The 16,803-nt window shown below is 42.7% G+C and overlaps 1 protein-coding gene across 1 annotated transcript; it reads left to right on the forward strand.

The window, feature by feature from the left end:
• The first annotated feature begins 3,367 nt into the window (after nt 1-3,367).
• Nucleotides 3,368-16,501, forward strand: LOC140212893 (uncharacterized). The gene is made up of 9 exons (XM_072284020.1): nt 3,368-4,503; nt 6,986-7,096; nt 8,160-8,254; nt 8,361-8,540; nt 11,705-11,798; nt 15,564-15,722; nt 15,888-16,094; nt 16,156-16,291; nt 16,485-16,501. The coding sequence occupies exons 1-9, from the start codon at nt 4,375-4,377 to the stop codon at nt 16,499-16,501; spliced, it is 1,128 nt and encodes a 375-aa protein (XP_072140121.1). The 5' UTR covers nt 3,368-4,374.
• The last annotated feature ends 302 nt before the right edge of the window (nt 16,502-16,803 follow it).

Raw genomic sequence — 16,803 nt, forward strand, 5'->3', positions numbered from 1 at the left:
CGTGAAGTTGAACAGAATCTGAGCGCAGCACGCTGAAGGTGGTTCGCTCTTCGATGTTTCGCAGTTTCGCGCGCGAAAAGAATAGCGCCAATTGCACCTCTTCCTCCACGCGATCACTTTCTCTCTCTCTTTCCAGATAATGCAAGTGGGTGCTCACAGCGACAGCTCGCTCGCTTGTCGATCTTTCGCGCGTTGCAGATAGCGCCTGTTCCTCTCCACAATCACTGCATTTCTATCTAGATAGAAATCTAGAAACTCTCTATCTCGATGGAAGAAGTGAGTACTTGAGACTTCCGAGATCTGCAGTAGGAAGGAAGAAGGGATAGGTGCAAGAGTTTCCACCGCTGTTTTCGGAGGCTATGCTGCTTCTCCGAGTTTTACGTTAACAAATACCGTATTTTCAAAAATATAATGGGAGCTGTTTTACGGAATTTCCTCCCCTAATAACGCGCCTCGCGTTATAATTTGGTTTCGGGACACGAATATAACGTGTTCATCTTATTTAATTTTCTCCTATGCTTCAAGTTGTAGCGAGCTAAACCACATCGATTGAAACGCTTGTTTTCCAGCACCGTTTTTTCTTCTTGTTCTGCCTCACGGTTGTTGTGAATAATATGCGGGAACTTCGCGTTTTGTTTAATTACACTATATATCCATAGTCAGAGACCCCGGTCTCCGCCGGCGCTCCGCCACGAAGATCCGGAACATCATGCTGTACATGTATCCCACATGTTTTGAAGAGACGCACTGATTGCCACTTGCAGGGTGTAGAAGGTGCAGATCCCTGACGCCTCCGAGAAAAATGTGAGCTGAAACATCGTGTTGGTGTGGAGCAAGACTTGGCAATCTGTGTTTCTTTTGCTGCATTTTGACTCGTGTAAATACCTTCTTAAATAGTCAATAAGTTTTGTTCCGGAAGCCAAAAGACGCACGTATTTCGTCGTTGCTTCGCCATAAAAAGTGCCTTTTATTCGACAGTTGCGCCATTCAACAGTCGGCATTACAGCTGAACCCGCACAGTAGAGGGCTGTGTGCAAGGATCGAGATTATAAGTGAACAGCAATATTTTGTTGTGCTAGTCTGTAGACGAAAGTATATATATTTTGACCGCAAAGTGCCTTCTTGGTGCGTTGGCAGAATATTTCCATACAGAGCGAGTTGTAGATGAAGCTATAATTTCAGGCCCCTGCAGGGCCGCCTCTCGCGATGGTAGAACTGTCGATCTCCTCACCCTATTTGATATTGAGTCCACGTGCACGTTGCAAATGGGGCTTGCGACAACATCTCATATACAGATTTATTTACAAATATGTATGTCAATCATAGCTTGTGGAGCGACAGAGCTCCAAAAGCTGTGACCGCTCTCTCTGCTTTACAAGAAACAAACAACTTTTAAATGATACGATTCCCAAAGAATCACACTTGGCCGCTGCTCAGTACTGCAGGGCCGTACACGTCACAAGCGGATTTGCAAGCACGCAGCTGTTACATATGAACCAGTGGTTACAACAAAGTCCGCGAACGAGTTTCCTGTCGGCTGCCCGGCCTCTCGTTCTCACGCGCGAGCTCATATGTGCGACTTCCTCGAGCCTCGCCACTCGGCTTCTGTCACTATATAGCAGTGCCGGTGTGCGCGGTCGGGTGGTTTAAACTCCCCAACACTCGATCCACAAGCGAGCTACGAATAAATTTTACTTAGTTCCTCGGCTGTATGAATGTAAATAGTTCTCTTCCTTACGTAACGTATATCATCTGTTCCTGTACCTTTGCGCTTATATTGGGGGCGAGCTCCACCACTAAAAAAGCTGGCGCCTCCGTCAGCGTGACGGAGTATGAGGGATCATATGGACACAGCGGCCGCGTCGGCTGCTTCGGAAGCGCCGAAGCGAGCTGAAAACGAAAGACCCACATGCGCTGCGGTTCTGATTAAGTGGGGGGTTTTCTCTCTTCGGGTGTGCACTTGACAACACTTGCAAACCCTATAATAGGTAGTGGCTGCCTTTGAAGGCATCCAACATGGTAGGCTACTGCTCGATGCCGCAGTGCCGGACGTACACAACGGAGCCGGATGTCAGCCTTCATATGTCAGCCCGCAGGACAAGAAGCTGCGTGAAGTTTACGATACTTAGAACCGACAAGCAGCCGTCGGCTACAACTCGGGCATGCAGCAAGCACTTCCGCGAGTCATATTCCTGGTACAGCGTCGAGGTTGCGATGTTCGGTGAGTAGCAGAAAGCGCGCACTGAGACGCTCGCCCGCGCGCTCAGCCCTGTTAATGTCATGAAGCTTTGGTCAATGACCTTGTTGATTCTAGATAATGGCAAGTTCATTGCAACGAAAAGGCAACGGTAAAAAGCACATCAAAATAAAAGTCACGGCATATTCTCATGCTTGTGTAGCACCAACCAATGAGATGTACTGGATTAAGAAAAAGAAGCAGCGGGTAATTGCTCGTTGAGAGGACCGATAAATATACAGCGCGACGCAACTTGAGAAATAACTATACTGAAACGTCCGATGCTTCCGAAAAAAAAAGAAGATTGAATCGTCGAGACGGGACATCACAATAAGTCGCCGTCGTAAGCGTCGAAGTCCCTGTTATAACGAAATTATTTTTTAACAGCTCTGAGAGTATCCACGCAACAATGGTTGCTTGTGTACTGTCAAATGCTCATATGCTGCGGCCTAAAGCTCACGGCACGGTGCGAAAGTGAAACATTGTGCGCGGACATGCATGCAGACGCGCAGTTGGTCACCGCGAACCCGTGCGATGGCTGCATGGAGGCTTCATTTTGTTAAGCTCCACTTGGTTATACAGACAGCCCACTTTAAGAAGATATTTCACATAGTTCGCTCTTTGCGATAGCCGACCTTTCACGCAAGAAACCGGTTCGGGTGACTCCATCGCGGCGGCCACCCGCACTGGGCGATCACTGTACCTATTCGGTAAAGAGATAGTGTCCGTAAGCCATTCTGTACTTTGTTTGTCCAAGATTATTATTTTGACAGTAAGTAAAAGACTTCATTCGTTTCGAGAGTAACAGTAATGTCCAGGATCGCTCCCGCGTGCTGTTTTTATTGAGCGCCGAAACCAAAACTATGAGGAACGCGCCGCGTTATCCCTCATACTACGCAAGCCAAGCGCTTCCGACAGATAGCGACTCCGTAAGTCCTCGCCCCCAATAGCCATTGTATGATAGTGACTTATAAAGTGCCTTACATAGCCCTTGTATCCTGACCAAATAAATAAATAAACAAATAAATAAATAAATAAAAAAAATATATATATATATATATATATATATATATATATATATATATATATATATATATATATATATGTTTGAAAAGAACAGAGAGAGAGAAAGCTTGCTACATAAGACCTGAAAATATAATGTCGCCTCACAGGCACCTACAAAGCACGCCGATCTTTGAATGGAATGTTGGTGAATTTTATTTAACGAATTTCTTGATTTACTTTTAGTTTTATACAACACTGAGCATGTGCCACTGGGTGTGCGTCCGTTCTTGGCCAAACCGAAATGGGCATATCCCACTACGATTCTACCATACAACATATAATGTTGGTTGGGAGACCTCCCAGGGAGCTCCAGAGGGCATTGCGCACATGCCACTCGATGTAAAGGTCCAAACGAGTTTCTCGCGTCGGCTTATTTCCATATATATATATATATATACACACACACACACATATGCTCTGAGCCACTCCCCGACGAGCGCGCAAGGAAACAGAAGCAGCAGCGCAAAAGTCGAAACCTTGCTTGATAAATTACGGATAAAGATAGCTTTTTCATCCGTCTGACCGACCCGCAGGCACAGCAGTCAGTGACGGCGCGTCGAAGCAGCGGTAAATGTCGTAGAGCTAAACCTGGCAGAAACAAAAAAGGCTGCCGAAACAAAAACCAGAGTTCGCTTGTGAAAACAGCGTATCCTTAAAAAAAAAAAAAAAAGAACCCTACATATCCTTGCTTTTCTTGGCTCGTCATCGTCGTGCTCAGGGCGAATTGAAACCCAGAAATCAGCGGCATGAATGGTATGGCATTGCTGGTCGACAAAGCGGACGGAAAGCTTCGCACGACCAACAGTTGAAACCGCGCAGAAAAAGACGCGCGCCGGGCATGCCGTTAATGCCGCCGCGTCGTCCATCCAATCAGAAGCTACTATAGCTGACGGCGCGCCCCACAATTCCCTGCGATTGCTCGTTTTGGCGCTCAGTTAGTTCCTATATGCTCCTTATGCTAGGGTCATACGTGTGCGGCCGTCCATCGCGCTCCTACGAGTACGCGCACTTCCCGAGCTCCGCGGTTCCCGCTAGCTTACGAACTTTGACGTCCGGCAGTAGTACCTTTCGAGATGGCGGGGGTAGTGTGTTTAGCCATCTTGGAAACAGGCGAGCGTAAAAAGCTCGTGCTGCCGACAGGAACCCATGCAGAACTTCTGGCGGCTTTGGCGCCATTTGTGCCCGTCAACGAGAACACACTGGTAAGTACCTTGAATACCTTGATAGCTTTGCATTTGGGTTGGATGGTTAATAGTGTCACTTCCGTAAGTAGTCATGCATGGTTGGCAAATTACAAGCAACGCGGACAGCTACAGAGGGACTCATGACAAGAGAAGCGCTTTTTGTATCCCTTTCTCTATGCATGTGCGCGCGCTTTTTCTCGCTGCTTGTAACTTCCCAAGCATGAATGCATGCCAACTCGCAACTTTGGGTACTTTTGGTTCAACTATTATGTACTGAAAAAACGAAGGCTCCCGTCCTTTCGATTTGTGTTTCTTTGTCTTAGTCTCTTTTTCGCGCTACAAGATACTTGTGACAATCGCTGCACTGACCCACTAGTTGAAACAAAGAACATGCATATCCTTCGCGTTGTGAGATTTGTCCGCACGTGGTATATTTACATGCGTGAGAGTAATTAATTTTCGGAACGTGACAAAAATTTAATACTACCAAGAATCGGCACGTGCTTCAGCGCAATACAGGGTGTTTCACTTAAGAGGAAGCTTTAGCTCGGGTGCTCCTATCTAAATGCATGTAAAAGGAGAATTCGTTTTTCTCGGCAACCACTGCACCAAATTTGACGGGGTTTGCTGCATTTAAAAGAAAAGCTTAAAATCTAGTGACTGTTGGTTTCGAATTTTCGATTTAGGTCCTCAAATGTTTATAAAAATCTGGCAAAAATCGCAAATTTTCAGAAAACGAAACTATCAAGTTTACAACTCCGTAACTCAGCCAGGAAAAATTATATCGCAATTCTGTGAATTGTACCTGATAGCAAATCTAAAGCGGACAAAATTGATATGTTACACATGAACCTCAAAAAATGGAGTAATGTGTAATTACAACTTTTGCAGAACCTTCGTAAACAACGTAACGAATTCACGTAAGATGTAAACTGACGTATCAAATTTGTCCGCTTTGAATGGTCTAATGGATGCCGTTTACAGAATCGCGACATCTGTTCTTGATGCATAGCTATTAGCTTGTAAACTTCGTGCTTCTATTTTTTTCAAACGTCTGAATTTTTGAAAATCCTTTTAACAAAATTCAAGCCCCAAATCAAAATTCCGCTTCCAACAGTCACTAGAATTTAACTTTCTCTCTCAAATGCAACAAATTTCATTAAAATCGGTCCAGGGGTTATCGCAGAAAAACGTTTTTGCGTTTTTACATGTATTTGAATAGGCCGCGTCGGAGTTGGGCCCGAGCTAAAGCTTCCTCTTAATTTGAGCCATGCACATGCTACGTAGCTGGACAGAACCAAGGTAAAGTTGTTTGCCGTCGCTTGGAGATATTTTATGCATTCGGACTAATTAGATAATTGATCTTAATGAACTTCCCAATTATGATCATATAAATGGTTTGAGAAAATTGTAGAGCAACATGAATAACTCCCCATACAGCTTTCTGTTGCTCAGTACGCTGTACATAAATGTGCTTTTCCGAGTGTGAAAGATGCCCGCGAATACACGCAAAGTGCCTCGAGCGACCAGTCGCGCGGCAATTTTGCGTGCATTCGTGGGATTCTTTAACGCTCAGAAAAACACTTATGAGCAACAGAAAGCTGTATGGGGAGTTTTTCATGTTGCTCTACAATTTTTTTATTTAGACCTTTGATCTAGTTATAATAATTGATAAGTTTATAAAGACATCATCTAATTAGGCAGACGCAAGAAATAATCTCAGTATCTCTCAGCCATGTGGCATTTGCATATTCTAATTTGGCTCAGGCTACGTGAAACCCCCCCCACACACACATATATATATATGCCAGAAGAAAGGAAACCGAGGGGCCGAATTTTTAGTAGTCATATCATAAGAAGCCAACAAAGACAGCATAAGAGAAATTACTTGCGCTTATCGAGTCAAATAAATGATAAGTTAATAAAAATAAAAATGAATGAAAACACAACTATGTATAGTTGTTCCTATATATATCTTTGTTGGCTTCTTATGATATGGCTAATAAAAATTGGGCCCCTAGGTTTGCTTTCTTCCTGTTCACATATAATTGCCACTTCAATGCTCTGTATTTTCTGTGCCGCCTACTTTGCCAAGGTGCTCTCCTGAGGCCTCTGGTGCATGACACATCACCGCACTAAAGTAAATATTAATAGCATGCAACATGATGTGACACTATTTGCATGCCCTTATTCATTCCCGATCGATAAAGCACGTGCCACTCAGATGCATGTTGTAATTAGCCACACTGTTTGTAGTTCTTGGATAATTTGGGTGTAGCTATTACATGGATAAAAATATCAATAGGAAACTGCGTCATCAGCTCGGGAAAAAAGTCTTAAGAGGTTGGAATGTAACAACATGAGTCTATACCATGTGATATGTTTCTATTCTTGCTCCTTTGGGCTGTGAGCAGGCTGCACTGATAGGCATTGGAAGAGCTGTAATAGTATGTGTGCACCCAAGAAACGCTGATATTTATAATTAAAATGCCTTGTTCAGCTCCAGGTCCACGACGACGATCTGGATGACTTCATTGACCTGGAGGCAGATGCCATAATTCCCACCAAGGCGAAGATAAAGGTGGCAAGAAAAACAGTGCCTCATACAGATGTGAGTGTATTCTTCTGAAATAGAAGTCAAGCAGCCACCAGGAAATTGTCTTTAGAGCGTGCTTGTGTTTAATTGTTTGTCTCCTCAGTGTGGCAAAAATGGAAAAATTTGACACAGTTAAAAGTGCATGGCATTGCTTGTGGAAGAGTTCAGGCAGCACGTGTCGAAAAGCTGTCGATCCAATTCACCCATTTCCTATGACCCAGTAAGGAAAAAAGTTCAAGGGCCCTTCATCAGGTTAGGGCAATGCAAACACACAAGCCTGGTGTGTAGATCACACACTTATTGTGTTTGTGAAGTATCAAACCACTGCATGCTGCAAAAAACAGCTGAAATTTGAATTTAGAGCTTGTGCGCCCTTCCTTTCAAGGGAGCCCCACATTTTGCCAGAGAATGAAAATCAGAGGCACTGCCTGCAATGTTGCCGACTATGACACGTGAGTTTGGTAAATCATTTATTGCAGAACCTGCAAAAAATGTAATTGTAAGTGCAGCGCACTGCGAAAATGGAAGAGAAAAAATAATAAAGGACTCGATACTTGTAATGGAAACATGACATCTCCTTGACTTAGTTGTCAGAGGAGACGGAGAAGGAAGGCATTCAAATTCAAGGGAGTCAGGATGTGGAGCTGTTAATTTTCAATCTGCACGTGATGAATCTGCACCTGATGCAGGTGCAGATTCAGGCGTAGGCATCAGGTTCAAGTAATCCATAGTTTGTTCCTCTTACCTATGCTACATAGAACTTGGCTGACTCTGCAGACTTGCTAGCTTGTCATGCTGCTTGGTATTGCCATTGTGCTGGAATTAGCTGGTGCATCTTACACTTAAAAGGGAAAATATTCTTTTAAGCCAAGTCAGGTTATCAAGCAATTTCAAATACCTTGCTGCTACAGCTCACGTTTAACTATAATTTCGAAGGGCTGTAATTGTTGCCAGCACCACAAATGGCCTTGTTGCAATATGCTTGAATTTATTAATTGAAAGCACAGCTTAGTGAAGTGACATTGATTCTTTCATTGAGGACCTCTGTTAATGTACAAATCGGAAACTGTTGCTGCAGGAAAGCATGATTGCTGTGCAGTGCACGAGCCCGGACACCAGCTTCTCAAATGCGTCCGACAATGCTGGCCCCACTAATGAGCTTCTTGGTCTCAGGTAAGAGCTGGTACTTCATAGAAAAGGCACAGAAAGGCCCTTTGTCATTCACTGCAGCTAAAAACAGTTACTATTTTGTGAACTTAACAATAACAATCCTTTTCAGTGATGGCTCCTCCATCGTGGAGGTGCATGTGCCACTTCAAAAGCAGTTTGACTATTTGGACTTTAAATTGCCATCATTCGGCCCATACGAAGAGGTCCTACAGCGGAAAGAGCCCGTGGGGGGACCAGTGAGGCGAGCAATCATTAACCGCCTTTTTCAAGCGTGTTTCGAGATAGTATGGTAAGCAGTGCTTTTGCATTAACCTAATATCTGGTCCCTTGTTATGTCGACATGCGTAGAAGTTGGCCTCCAGCCCCACCTGTTAAGGACCGCTGTGATAGCAATCACGCTGGTCCCTAATGTTGATGACTGGTGGACTTTCTTTATTGTAGAATTCTTAGTTCGAACCACCTGGTGCCAAATAATTTCTTTATAGGTCTTACTGGTATCCGTCTGGAGTGACTGAATTTGGCAATAAACCAGTTATACCACTAAATAAAAAAATAATTTCAGTAGGTTAATGCTGATATAAAGCACAGCTATTTCTGGTGGTAAACCTTTTGTGGTAAGCCTCTCACAGTGCTGCTAAGACTGCTGTCATGGTACTGCTGCCTTCTTTTTTTCATGAAACAATGAAACAAGAGAAAGCAGGCTCCCATCGTAACACTGTCGTTAGGGCATTCACCTTCGGTGTCAAGGCAGGCAGTTTGAATCACAGTACTAATGATTCACGTTTATTTTTCTTTCTTTCCCATTTCAACTTTTCTTGCTTTTGCACAAGCGGTATATTACAGCAAAAAACTTAATTTCTCGTGCAGTGTTTTAGTGTTGAATTGAGATATGAGAACTTATGTTTATAAACTGGAACAGCTGTTGATCTTAGTATTGTGTGATATTGCAGACACGTATACTCCCTATTAGGGAAAGTTCTGACAGCCATAGCTTCCACATTATTTAACCTCAGGATAGCTTGCACACATTTCTCCGCAAGCTTCTAGTGGTTTTGGTTGTACTAACACTTCCCACAGCTTCCTCGAGGTTCTTCTTGCCTTTCTTTAGTTTTAAGATATGTGGTAAACGAAGAATATAGGCTTTTTTTCATGGTCAAAAAGTAATAAACTTTGTATATGCTGTGCAATAGTAAAAAATATTCAGCTGGTTGTTACTAGATGCAGTGATTTATTAGCGGGTTCCCAGCTGCAACAACGAGTGAACCAGGTGGAACTGCTTACTTAGTGCAGGGAATTGGCTAAAAAACCAGTTGAACAGGTAAGCGATCTAAATCTGATTGCCCAACTCATATTGCAATACCAACCGTCTCAAGGCCCATTGCAAGGTGCAGTAATCGCGTAGCCGAACAAGCTCTAGGCAACTACAGTGAAAATATTCTTTGACATTGCAATGAACACACGGCAGTCCACAGCACTAGTGACTGAGAGGCTGTTGAACACAGTGCTATGCTTACAATTTTGTTGTGTACCAGACCATCAGGAAATCGATTGCAAATTTATGTAACCTGAAGAATGAACTGAAGCACACAGAACGCAACAGGCCAACTATTCAGGAGGGTACAACCGTTTTTAATACTAGGTGTTTCAGCGAACACTTTAAAAAAAATTTTAAAGGTTGCCTGGGGCACATAGCACAATTCTAGTTCATGAGCTGGTCTACTCAGAGGCGGATATTATTTGCAAAAAAAAATTGAAATGCATAATCGACTAATTAACAATATTCACTAATTAACTACTTTCCTAAAAAACATTGTTTTATGTATTCAAGCACAAAAGTACTTGGAATGCCAATTCATTTCTCCACAAATTTCGGGAATCAATATCTCGAAACTGGTGTCATCCTGAGAATTCGTTCCAAGTGAATCCGCCTTGCAAACCCCATGGCTACAATTTGTAAATTGCAATATGGCCCGTAAGGTAACTAGTTAAAAAAACTTAATTAGTGCACTTCCATTACTTAGTCGATAAGGCATTTAAATTTTTTTTGCATGCCGCCTCTTCAGTAGGCCAGCTCATAAACTAGAATTGTGTTATCTGCCACAGGCAACCTTTAAATATGTTTGTAAGTGTTCACTGAAACACCCTTTATACTGCCTGAAGTAGCATTCCAATAGCAAGAAAAAAGTGCTGAGCCCAGATAAACAGAAGCACTTATTCTCAGGCTAGTTGGTTCATAACTGAAAAGGAAAATAACTTCACAAGAAAACCCACACAAGAAGGAACATATAAAGTGCCACTGATGTGATTACGGATGCCTTTCACTGTGTTAAGAAAACATGAAAGACATCCGGTGTAGTCATTACAAATGTACCAGCGTAGCTTCTTTGGCGCTTGCTAATGAAGAAATTTAGTTTCTAGATTTATATTTGGGTGGCTGTTGTGTGCAGCCTAGTCCAAGTGCTGCTATGTGGGTGTAGTTTTGGTTGGTATGTGTTAATGCTACTGCAGGCAGCTGCATATTAATGTGGCTATATTGTTGTGAATAAAATAAGCTGGAGGGTGGCACCTTCTTGGTTCCACGTATTCTTACACCACAATGCAATTTCACACATAACTTCTGCTTCTGCAAGGTGACTTGCAGGCAGAATAGTCTCACTACCTTAAAAGGTTATAATGTAAGTGCCAAAAAGTAGTAATTGACCAACAAGCCAGATAGCCCCTTCAGTCACGAATTAGACTAACATGGATTACTTGTGCAAGTTAATTATTGGTTGCAAGCATTACTAGAAAGAAAAGAAAAATCCGCAATTGCTACAAAAACGCCCCCTGTTACACCACCCGTCAAACACCAGTGCCTTCTCCAAAGCGATCTTCGGTAGCGATAGATTTTCCTCAGTACAACGGAGGTACTTGAGGTAAAAAGAACGTTCAATTTACCTTAAGCGTAATTTTATGATCTATTCCTTGCCACAACTGCACAGATATGGCAAAAATAGGTCGTGTCTACAAATGTGTACAGTGACTGAAGGGGATACGTTGCATGCCCTAAACAGAGGTGTAGTGCCACCTGCATCCTGCACTTTTATAAACAGCTTACTGCATTGCCTATGTATGTGTGCATGTGTGTATGTTTATATGGTTGCATTCATGGCTGTAGGAAACTGAAGTTGCGTAGTGTATTTCCTGAGTTCCTTTAAAATGTAACTTTTTGTCTGACATGAATCTTTTTTTTTTTTTTTTTTGCTTGGACAGAGTGGTTTGCAGGTTGGCCTATGTTGAGTCAGGGGCTGATAACCAATTATCGTTTCTTTCAACCATTTATACTATACCTAAGAAATAATGATTGCATTAATTGGCTTTTTGAAGATTCTTTACAACTTTAGTGTTTTCCTGAGATGTTTTCATGCTGTACTGATAATACAAACATTATATTGATACATCTCTTCTGAATAGGTACCCTTCTAAGGAGCTTTACTGCACTGCAGTGGAGCAACTAATTCAAAAATATCCGCACTTGCGTGACAACGTGAAGATAGGCAGTGGCATGGTGAGTAAAACTTTTCCCATCTTTCCCTTCCCATTTTAGTACATAGGTGTCTCATTGAGGTCTTATGCAGTGGTTCTGACAGCTGGATTGATGTGGTGTGGCAGAGCTCATTGCAGGGTCTTATAATCAGGCAAGGACAACAAGAAGGAAGATGCGCAGTTTATTAAATGCAATGATGAAATGAGGATGGGCATTAATGATTGTGTTTATGAAACTAGGAAGCCTAATTCAGAAACCTTGAATATTGTGTAACTTCACTCAGGCACCTCAAATAACTGAGTCTTTTTATGTAATATGCAACGAGCTCAGATTATATCCAGGAAATGGATAGAATATATCCAAATCTGGGAAACTCGTGCTACAAAGTTGAGATCTCTAGTGGTGTGCTGATACCATACATCACTAAAAGCTTCATGGAGTTCTCAGTGTTATGTATCCTGGGTGCACTTACACAAAAGAAGGAAGATCCAACAGAATGAAATGGTAGAAATAGAACTAGTATAGAACGACAAAAAGCTGAGCTAGTTGGTAAGGATTCATTATGCAAAAAAAGTGAGGCATGTTGTCCAGTTCTCTTGTGTCCTGTCTGCACGCCTCACTTTTTTTGCATAACAGAACTAGTACTTAAAATGCTTTTTTTTTTTCATGCACAGTAACATTATTTGTTTTGAAAACATACCGGGTGTTCTAGCGAACACTAAAAAAAATTTAATGGTTGCCTGTGGCATATAGCACAGTTGTAGTTCATGGGCCGGTCTGTTTAAAGAGGCGGATATTACCTGCACAAAAAATTGAAATGCATAATCTACTAATTAAATAATTAATAAGCTTTAACTAATTACCTCATGGTCGATATTGCAGTTTACAAATTCTAGCCGTGGAATTCGCAAAGCGTATTCCCTTGTAAAGAATTCTCAGGATAACACCACTTTTGAGATATTGATTTCCGAACTTTGCAGAGAAATGCATTGGTATTCAAGTTACTTTCGTGCTTTAATGCATATAACGACGTTTCGTGAGGAGAGTAACTGGAATGTCAATGCACTTAATGTTCGGGAATTAATATCTTGAAACTGGTGTCATACTGTGAATTCGTTCCGAATGGATCTGCCTTGCGAACTTTACTGCTAAATTTGTAAATTGCAATACAGGCCACAAGGTAATCAGTTCAAAAATGTAATTAGTGAATGTATGTTAATTAGTCGATTATGCATCTTGTGCACTAGGCGCAAACACACACAAGACACAAGGGAGGAGATGGGGCAGAGCGCCACTTACAACTGCTTTATTTGGAGGCACACCACACACTTATATAGCCGGCTCAGACGCAAGGAACACAATCAGATCAAGATTGATATGAAAACGAACAGGTTAAACATTTCTTCTCGGCCATATATAAAAATATTGATGGGTTGCTGACACACACGCTTCCTTTCTTTCCGATAAAGAAAGCTTAAATTCCTGAGCTTTTTTATCCTTACTCTTTGCTAGAATACGCGCCCCTGCAAAACATGGCTCACAAGAGCGTGACGGGCAGGACTTAATGTGCTTGGATATGTTTGGCCCTTCTTTATCTTGCTCTACATTTCTTACATGTTCCCTAATTCGGTCGTTAACGCAGGGCTCAGTTAGCCCTATGTAGGAGCGGCTGCATAAGAGGGAGATTTCGTACACGACACCTTCGGCGCACTTCATGATCGGTCGCCCGTGCTTGGTGCTGCATCCATTTTTATCTTCACATATTCTTTTGATACGAGAACAAAGGCTTCCTAGCTTCTTGGGGGCTGAAAACACAAGCGGTACCCCATGTCTGCTAGCAACCTTCTTTAAATTGTGGGCCATCTTGTGTACATAGGGCACCACCACAGGCCTCAACACCTCATCTCGAGGGGGATCTTCCTCAGCTCTCACAGCCGCACTCATTTTTTGTACTAGGCTTTAAGCGACTGCCATCACAATTGAATCAGGGAATCCAGCTGGAGGCAGCCTAGCCAATTGGTTCTGCCAGCTAAACTGCATCTTGTGAGGGCACGATTTTCCGAGGGCGGATTTTAGGCAAAGTGAAGCAATTCCCCTTTTTATTAACTTCGAATGGGCGGAGTCGCATGGCAGGAGCCCTTTTTTTTGCACGAGGTGCATATGCCCAACAAATCTGATCCGCACAAAACTCAATGGTTATATCTAGAAACTGTAGGCAGTTACCCTCAGGCACTTCAACGGTGAATTGCAAGTCATTTCTTTATCGAAAAGAAAGGAAGTATGTGCATCAGCGATCCATCAACATCTTTATATATGGCTGAGAAATATTTAACAGTTCACTTCCATATCAATCTTGATCTGATTGCGTTCCTTGCGTCTAAGACGGCTATATAAGTGTGTGGTGCGCCTCCGAATAAAGCAGTTGTAAGTGGCGCTCTGTCCTGTCTCCTCCCTTGTGTCTTGTGTGTGTTCGCACCTAGTACTCAAGACGAATTGTGACCAACTCGCCCAACAAGATGTCCTTTTAAGTTGATTATGCATTTCAATTTTTTTCGCAAGTAATGTCTGCCTCTTTGAATAGACCAGCTCATGAACCAGAATTGTGCTATCTGCCACAGGCAACCTTTGAAATCTTTTTTAAAGTGCTTGCGGAAACAACCTGTATATATACTAGACAGGAAAGGGATGCGAAGAGCAGGCTGGCAACTGCCACCGGAAGGGGCACAACGCCTGCCTACCCTTCAGAAAGCAGGAGACAGCAACAGAAATAGAAGATAGGAAGAAGGGGATGGAAGACAAAAGAAAGATTGCTCATCTCAAAGAATTAGGTAGAACACACACAATACAGGTCACACGCAGTAGGGCCGGTCACTGCAGGTCACGCCACTAAATATTGTTGAAATAGAAAAAATAGTGTCAGAGTTCCTGTCACTCGGAAACAGAAATAGGCTACAAATGTGAACCTAAGGTAGATTCTTTTAGAAAAGTAAGAGTGTGATGCACCTGATTGCGTCGAAACTCACAACCACTGGGGTACAAATATTTGTTGAGTGTCGTACACTGCAGGCCAAGAAGGTGACAGTCTCTCACAAGCGACGTGCGCTGTGCAGTGGAAGCAGGACACTACAGTATCAGTGGACATGATGGACCAGCCACATGTCCTTGTCATTATAAACGTTCGCACACGCTCACACAGCCAACCCTTAGCTTGAGTAGTAGTGCTCTAGTGCGACAAGGCAAGCCTTGATCGCGAACACGGGGTGGGAACATTCCATTTGCGATGCGCTAGTCTGGATGCTGCTTGAGTAGGTGTTGACAAATCACAAGACGAGCTTCATGAAGCTTGCACAATATTTCGGGGCAGGCACAGCTGTTATGAGCGCAAGTGAAGCTAGCCGAACAGCCTCGTTATTTCTGGCGACCTTTATGTGTGAAGGTATCCGTTGGGCAACGAGAGATATGTCATATGAGACAATTTTGTTGGCAGAGTCATTAATGCTGCGCACAACTGGACAGTCAATCTGACTGCGTTGTAAACTGCTAAGGGCAGCGCGAGTCTGTAAAGGTGGCAATCTTACACTTACACAAGTAAAACAACCAAGATCCAACAGAATGAAATGGTATAAATAGAACAAGTACCTTTAAAAAAATTTGTGATGCACCGTAACAGGTAAAAGGCTTTTGTTCTAGGTATGCATACACATTTCTTTAGCCAACTGGAATTCTTGTGTGCTTTTATGCACTAAAGTAACGTCTTTTATGCCTCTTTGTTCAAATAATCTACAGGAATCGTGGAAAGTTGCCCTCAAGAATAAGTTTAAGAACAACAGAAAGAAGGCAGTGAATGTGTCTACGGAAATGCAAGCGGTTCGGGCCCAGAGCTACCGCAAGAGTCCCAGGGAGCCAGTGGTGGAGGTGGCGAACAAGAAGCTATGCCGCCTCTCTGTTAGTGTTTGTTAATTATTTCTGTTTTGTTTTGCATGCCCTTCTGAAAAATGCAGGTAAAGTGTTGTCAGTGGTGCACATCTTTCGGCTGTTTTTTGTTTCACTGATATTTTTCTTTTAACTATCAAAGTTACGTCACTGAGGTGCTGGTTTTACATATTGCAGGACAACAATGACCTCATCATTTATGGGGAGACCATGGAGTCGCAACAAAAACATAACGAGTGGCTACAGCAACATTTTGCAACTGCTGATCCAGAAGATTTGCGGCCACGTCTTCTTGCAACAGCCAAGGAACGGCACGAGTGTCTTCGCCGAATCACGTTGTCGGAGGCGCTCCTGCAGTATCCTTTCCTAGCAACAGAACACTCGGTATGCTTATGTTCAACGTTTTCATGCCGTTCATGTTAATCATAATGGTCTCTATTTTCAGCTGCTGATGGAGTTCAATATATTGTTCAAAAGAACAATACTCGACAGTATTGAGCGTGGCTGCAGCCGTCTGTGCAGCATCATTCTCGACCACGCGGAGCAGGATGAGGTTGTTCAATTCTCTGCCATGGCTTCTGGTAATTTTATGTGTTGCTATTTTTTATAGATTTTCAGTGTTGACAAAACTGCTACTCCTTTCGGGGATCAACCATTTCTGTATATACATAAGTTACTTTATAATAAAATCTTTTGCATAATTACTTTTATTCACTTGAGCTAAATGTACCCAGAGCAAGTAACTTCTTTACTCTCACATGCAAGCTACAACAGGTTTTTTCAAGCTGTAGAGGATTAACCACTATGAGAGAGCATGCCGTGTTTGTAGGAGCCTGCTTAATGCGACTTCATATGATGATTATGATTGGTAACTGTCTTCTAAAGATGTAGTTCTGGCACCACACTGAATTTGCTCATTCAAAACTAGAAATCTGCACGAGGTTACTAACATCCGGGTTGGATTCGTGAACACTAGGAATGAGCTGTTTTCTTTGTAATATGCTGTGTAAGGTGTGCTTGAGATGGCCAGAAACGTTGACTACACCGCATGGGTACACTTTCCAGTGAATATGAAACAGCTTTGTAATAATGT

Source organism: Dermacentor andersoni, chromosome 1 (assembly GCF_023375885.2).
Source record: "Dermacentor andersoni chromosome 1, qqDerAnde1_hic_scaffold, whole genome shotgun sequence".
Lineage (NCBI taxonomy): Eukaryota > Metazoa > Arthropoda > Arachnida > Ixodida > Ixodidae > Dermacentor > Dermacentor andersoni.

Bases quoted from the DNA above. Each gene is read 5' to 3' on its own strand.
- LOC140212893 (XM_072284020.1), top strand. From the start codon at position 4,375: ATGGCGGGGGTAGTGTGTTTAGCCATCTTGGAAACAGGCGAGCGTAAA. The intron at 4,504-6,985 runs GTAAGTACCTTG...TGCCTTGTTCAG, and splicing joins CCGTCAACGAGAACACACTG to CTCCAGGTCCACGACGACGA. The intron at 11,799-15,563 runs GTGAGTAAAACT...AATAATCTACAG, and splicing joins TGAAGATAGGCAGTGGCATG to GAATCGTGGAAAGTTGCCCT.